Source organism: Microtus ochrogaster, unplaced genomic scaffold, assembly GCF_000317375.1.
Source record: "Microtus ochrogaster isolate Prairie Vole_2 unplaced genomic scaffold, MicOch1.0 UNK38, whole genome shotgun sequence".
NCBI classification, from domain to species: Eukaryota; Metazoa; Chordata; class Mammalia; order Rodentia; family Cricetidae; genus Microtus; species Microtus ochrogaster.
In genome coordinates, this window is record NW_004949136.1 from 1,356,364 (window position 1) to 1,362,602 (window position 6,239).

The 6,239-nt window shown below is 52.1% G+C and overlaps 2 protein-coding genes across 5 annotated transcripts in view; one reads left to right on the plus strand and one right to left on the minus strand.

Annotated features, from left to right (window-relative positions):
- Positions 1-4,974, minus strand: part of Dffb (DNA fragmentation factor subunit beta) — a 13,398-nt gene extending 8,424 nt beyond the window's left edge. Inside the window, exons 1-5 of the mRNA XM_026790005.1 lie at positions 4,743-4,974; positions 4,460-4,586; positions 2,698-2,886; positions 770-849; positions 13-134 (exon numbers count right to left, since the gene is read on the minus strand). Coding sequence (XP_026645806.1) covers positions 13-134; positions 770-849; positions 2,698-2,886; positions 4,460-4,586; positions 4,743-4,865 — 641 coding nt within the window. The 5' untranslated portion in view covers positions 4,866-4,974. The remainder of the gene's footprint in view (positions 1-12; positions 135-769; positions 850-2,697; positions 2,887-4,459; positions 4,587-4,742) is intronic.
- Positions 4,975-5,105: 131 nt separating this feature from the next.
- Positions 5,106-6,239, plus strand: part of Cep104 (centrosomal protein 104) — a 37,718-nt gene continuing 36,584 nt past the window's right edge. For all 4 annotated transcript variants that reach the window (XM_026790012.1, XM_013354299.2, XM_026790013.1 and 1 more), the window contains exon 1: positions 5,106-5,493. The gene's annotated coding sequence lies outside the window, so the exon portion shown is untranslated. The remainder of the gene's footprint in view (positions 5,494-6,239) is intronic.

Consider the following 6,239-nt stretch of genomic DNA (forward strand, 5'->3'; position numbering starts at 1 on the left):
CTCGGTATGGGCAGGTCCCATCCACCATAGCTCTCGGTATGGGCAGGTCCCATCCACCATAGCTCTCGGTATGGGCAGGTCCCATCCACCATAGCGGGTCTTCCTTCCACTCTGCACCTCACTGGCATTCGTGTCTTCATGAAAGGAAGCCAGGGTATCAGGACACCAAGGACAGCCTCCTCCTGGAGTTCAGGCTAGGTGCAGTGGAGCCGCTGGCAGCCCTCCCAGAGAAGACCAGAGCTGAGACCCAATAGTCAGTCGCTCACAGCCTATCTACAAAGCACCCAAGCAAAGGTGTCTTCGGTCCTGTGTTCCACTTTTCCAAGGTCAGAGGACTGCCAAGTGCCCAGAGAATAAATAAATACAAGTGGTTGGGGGGAAACAGCCACCCGATCGTGAAGGTATCATCAGAGCAATGGAGGAGATGCAGAAAACCTCTCCATAACGGAATGAAGCTCATCAGAACAGACCTGTCCGCTGCATAAGACGCCAGCTGGTGCTGTTCTACGTAATAGCATCCTTGGCAAAGAGCTGAGGCTGAGGCCTCTGACCCTATCCAAAGGACACGGCCCAGAAAGGTTCTAATACCTGCTAGATGACAGGGTCAGAGGCTAAAGTACAGAAGAGCTCAGATGCAGGAGACAGGAAGCTCTTGCTCCTCTGAGGTACGCAAGCCTCACAGGCAACCTTGCAGACGTGCATCAGCAGTGGAGTGGCAACCCCCCCAACTGCACCATCCTCCCTCAGCGTGACCTGAGCATGGCCTTACCTCTCTCAGGTAGCCCCGGATCCTGCTCTCACAGCTATATCTCAGGTAGCCAGACTTATTCCTGAATCGAGACTCCAAACCTACAAGAAAGATGACTCTGGGGTCTACAGGCAGACCACGACCTCTTGGTTTGTGTCCCGAGTGGCTCAGGAGCCAAGCAGACTAAGAAAGGATCAGAGGGAGGTGTATCAGGGACTGCATCAGCCGCAGAGAAGCCTGACGGCAGGGTGCGTGTTCTCTAGTTGGGGGATCTGGTTTTGAGGCACCTCAAACACTACTAAGAGGTTTCTTCTTGGCTGGCCCTCAAACCCTCAAGAAATTTCAACTACTCAAGGACACCTCAATCTGGACTTAACAACCCAAGTAGTCAGCAGCAGAGGAGAGGGCCAAAAGTGTGCTCCATCCGTACGATTGGACACTATTAAAAGGGAAGGACGCTGGTCACCCAGGCAAACATAAAGGGCAGCATGGTGACGAGAGGAGCTGTGGGACAAACCCTGTATGATTCCACCCACACAAGGTACCACGTGAAGGAGGAGCTGGGGAGGGGTTCTGTTCATAGAGCTGGAAACAGGCACGAGAGGGCTTGGGCTGCAGACCCACAGAGCGTGCGCTCTGACAGCAAACGCCAGTGCCGACGGCAGGACAGGGTGAAGGGGCTTGGATATGTGAAGTGTCACTAACTCTGCAGCCCAGCCTGCTCTACAGTAGATTCACCCAACCACAGACATTAACCCTTTAAAAATCTCACATCCGGGCAGGTGCACACCTTTAATCCCAGCACTCGGGAGGCAGAGACAGATGGAACTCTGCGTTCGAGGCCAGCCTGATCTACAAGTGAGTTCCAGGATAGTCGGGGCTACACAGAGAAACCCTGTCTCAACAAACCAAAACCAATAAACAAATCATTTTAAAAACTTATATCTGAATAAGTATGTAGATTGTTTCCTGTTCTCTAGAATTTTAAGTCTGTGCATGTGTGCCTGTGGTGTACATGAATGTGCACATGTGTGCACATCTGTGCAGGTGCACTCACCCATGCTCACACATGTTAAGAGCAGAGGTCACCATTGAGTGTCTTCCTCTGTCACTCTCCACCCTCACTAAACATGGAGCTCACTGTTTGGGATATATTGGCTGACCAGTGAACCCCAAGGATCTGCCTGACTCTGCCTGACATATGCCACCACACCTGGATTTTACATGGGTGCTGGGGATCTGAACTCAAGCTCAAGCAGCAAGCAATGCCCACTGATCCATCTCCCAGAACCCTATAGACTGGTTTTTCTTGTCATTATTCCTTAAAGGGACCAGCTGACAACTACTTTCCCAGCATTTGCATGGAACCAGGTACCTTAAGTGACCTAGGGAGGATATGAATCATATAGGAGAGATTTCTGAAGTGTGCTGGCCAGTTAGCCCAGCCTAGCTCTAGCCAATGAGACCCTATCTCAAGGGAGGTGAATAGGATTCCTGAGGATGACACCCAGGGTGGTCTTCTGACACACAGACACGCACACATGCTCTCTCTCTCTCTCTCTCTCTCTCTCTCTCTCTCTCTCTCTCTCTACCTATCTATCTCTCTCTCCCTCTCAAATAATAAGATGATAAACTCCACATTCCATGCATTTTGCCATGGCTTTTGGAAGAATGATTTAAAAGGAAGGAAGGAAGAGAGAAAAAGAAAAAGAAAAGAAGAAAGAAAGCTATTTCAAGGCTGCCCAGGACACTGCCTCCACCCAGGAGTCCTGGCCAGATGCCTTCTCATGGACACCTTTTGTTATCACTCACTCCAGAGGCCAGTCACCCTTGGTTGGGAAGCATCAGGATCTGAAGTGGACAAAGATCCTCCCGAGCCTCTGCTCCAAAGAGGCCCTTCCCTGCCTGTCCCAGACGTCCTGGCCACATGATCACCCCAGTCTACGTACCTTCAAACCAGGATGGGTCCTGCTCCCGGGTCTCAGCAGTGATGTTCTGGTTGACATGATGCAGAAGGTCAGCCAGCAGCTTCTGCCTCAGTGGGTCCTGTTCATGTGACAGCAGTTGCTGCGCAGCCCGGATGACCCCAGCATGTTGCTCATTAAACACACTGAGGAAGCGGGTGATGTCACTCACATCTGCCGCCACCACAAGACAAACAGAAACACATTCATATTGTTCTGGTCCCAAGAGGAGGCTCCTGTCCACTAAGCCCAGAGACAGCCAGAAGTGAAGACTCAAGACTCTGGTGTCACCAACCCTTGCCTTGGCACTGGACACTCGAATCCTCCACTGGGTGACGCTGCCAATTCCATTCCTCTGGCCACGTCCTGCCAGGTGATGGAATTGCAGTGCCCTAGAATAGTGCACTTGCTCTTCTTCTGCTTTCTCTTCCTCCACACTAGGTCACCTCCTTTGCTCATTCCCTTAAGACCCAACTTCCAGGCCTCACAGTCCCTCTCCTGACTTTCCCAGGGACCCTTTCCACAAGTAGCAAGCTACAATGGGCCTTCCTAGCAGGTGCTGAATGCCAAGTGTATTCTCCTGAGGATCTTAGCTAAACAGGAGAGAACAGAATCCAGTGACAACTAAAAAGCACAGACCACAGCCAAGTGAGGCTCCAACTCTGCTTCATACTCAAAACTCAGTGAGACCCACTGTGTCAACAAGCTGAAGAAATAAGGTCTTGTGGGCACAGCAACAGATGTAGAAAATGCAGGAGGAACCTCAGGAAGACAGGACTCACCAAGAGATTCCTGGACAGTGAAAATGCACAGTGAACATGAAGAAACATCAAAAATAAGTAAATTAGTAATATTAATAAAGGAAAGAAAAGAAAATGCACAGCGAAGAAAATGACAATCTGGATGTCATCAAAGTCAAAAATTTTGAAGCTGTGTGTGGGACACATGCCTGGAATGCCAGCAGTTGGTAGATGGAGGCAGGAGAAACAAAAGCTTTAGGCCAGCCTTAGCTACAGAGTGAATTTAAGGCCAGCCTCAGCTACATGTAACCTTGGCCTCCATTTCCCTCCCAAATCTGAACCGTTTTCTCTATTACAGAGCATGAAAAGAGCAAGGTTGGTTAGCTCAGCTGGTTGGAGCTCTGTTCCAAAACAGAGAATGAAACGGAACCCAACAGAGGATATTAGAAAACCACATTATCTGACATGGAAGGCATAACCAGGATTTGCTGAGGGTGGGGTAAATATTTCAACAGCTTAAAAAATCCGATTAAAAAACACAAAAGACTTGAAGACTGCTTCACCAAGAAGTGCCTGCAGGTGGCAAATAAGAACACAGAATGATATCCAATCCCATTAGCCACCGGGGAAATTCGGATTAAGGCCACACTGAGCTGTCATCACACACCTACCTAGAAGAGCTTTAATAAAAACTACGATCCCTGAGAGCATTTCAATACTCCTACGTCGGAAAACAGCCCTGAGCAAGGGTGAGTGAGCCATGCCTGCCCTGCCCAGCACAGCCCAGCACAGCAAAGCCTTCCCCAGGCTCCTCCAATCCTCCCCCCTTGCTTTTCCAGTTACGAAATTAAAAAAAAAATAAAAATAATACACTGGAAATAGAGTTCTTCAGCAAAAGCTCTTGGCATTCAGTGCCCCTGACCTGATCTACTAGGCTCGTGCCTGGGCTCCTGGACCTGGGCTTAAACAGCGTGGGTTCCGCCCATCTCCAAAGTTTTACTACTTACAGCCCTGCCAGGTCTGTCCAGCAGTGAGCAGCAGGAGTTCGGCGTCATTGGGGAGCCCCGGGAAATAGTCATCAGTCACCTCCGTGCCATCTTCGTACAAGCACAGCCGGGAGCCGGACACCGGGAGCTGAAGAACAGGAAGAGTAGGCTCGTCCTGCCCACAGGCAGTCCGCTCAGGGTGCTACCTGTCTGCAGGAGCCCAGCGCCCGTCCAAGTCCATCTAAGGGGACGGAAACCGTGAGCACATAGTAGCCGAGGTCCCCGCCCCGCCACCCCGACCCACCTGGAAGCGGACGCAACCCTTGTGCAGTAGCTCCTGGCAGCTCCGGGCCGCTAAGCCGAACTTGCACTCGCTGTGTAGGGCTCGCAACTTGACGCTCTTGGGTTGGCGGAGCACCGCACACATGGCAGGACTCCGGCAGCAGACACTGCACGCACCTGACGACGACGTCTGACTCTCGCTCCTCGCCACTCCCGGAACTGTGGCGGGTGGGCGCCGCCCGGAACGCTTTTCTCTACTCCTTGGCAGGCGCGACCCGAAACGTCCGTCTGCAGGACCTTTCCCCAGCCGGAACCCGCGAGGTGTGGCTGCGCGCGCAGGCGCTTACGGACGGCCGCGCAGGCGTACAGCGCGGGCCGGCCTGGTTGCCATGGGAGCGTGGCTGCGGCCCGGGCGCTGGGCAGAGGAGGCCCGGGCTGCTCCTCCGCTGCCCTCGCCTCAGTGGCCCGGGGTGGGGGCGGCCGGACCGAGGCGAGGCCCCTCCGAAGCGAGCGGAGGCCGGCATCGCGGCAGCGTCCCTCCTGCTCGTCCCCGCGGCGCCCTGTGACCCCGCGCGGCCTCGGTCCTCAGCGGCACCGAGGCGGAAGACATCTGGTCGTGGAGGGACGTGGCCGCTGCCTACTCGAGGCCTCTAGGTAGCGCACCTCTGCCTTCGTGTCGGGAATCCGGTACCAGCCCCGCCTTGTCCTCTTCTGGATGCGTTACTGAGCAGAACCAGTTACCAAGAGGCTGAAGACTGTAGCTCTGGCCCCTGGTAAGCCAGACACTTTGATGCGTGTTGTTTGCGGGGTTTGTTTCGTAGTTGGGTTTGGTTTGAGATGTTTTTTAAGCTTAAAGATTCTCTAAAAACACTTTCAATCCTTAAGATTAATCGGTCCCAAATCAACACTTAATATTGTAACCGTTGCGTTTCTTGAAAAGAAAACTAGAAACATTTTTTTTTATTTCTTTGTAACAAAATGTTTGAAGTTGCTACATTGTTTTTGGACTTAGGGCTAGAGAGATGGCTTTAAAGGGAAGGGTCGCAACCAAAAATATAAGAGTTTGTGCCTAGTTACAGTTTATAAGCAATGTTAGGGTAAATGTCACCTGACACTGTTGGCTATGGCTGCCCTAGGGACAGCTGGGACACCACCTGCGTCTGGTGACCAGAAGTTTCCGCGGTGTGTTTTGTGGAGCCACGAGCATGTGCCGAGGCTCCTGATGATTGGGGCAAAGGGGAGAAGTAGGGAGTGGAAGTCTCCTGCAGTGTCAGGTCTGAAAGTGGATTGTTTTGTATTGAGTTCCGGGTGTTTCGCACACTGCCCCACAGCCCTCTTGCCAGGGTCTTCATTACCAGTTATTTGTTCTGGTTTTATTGGGGACACACTTGTATCTGCCTTTAACATTCTGTTTGTAAGTCTCGGTGCATCCCAGAAGGTGCTAGTTAAGACCAGAGATGCAGACCCAACTGAGTAAAACTGTTGTCAAAGTAGAAATCTGGCCTCCTCTCCTCTCCTC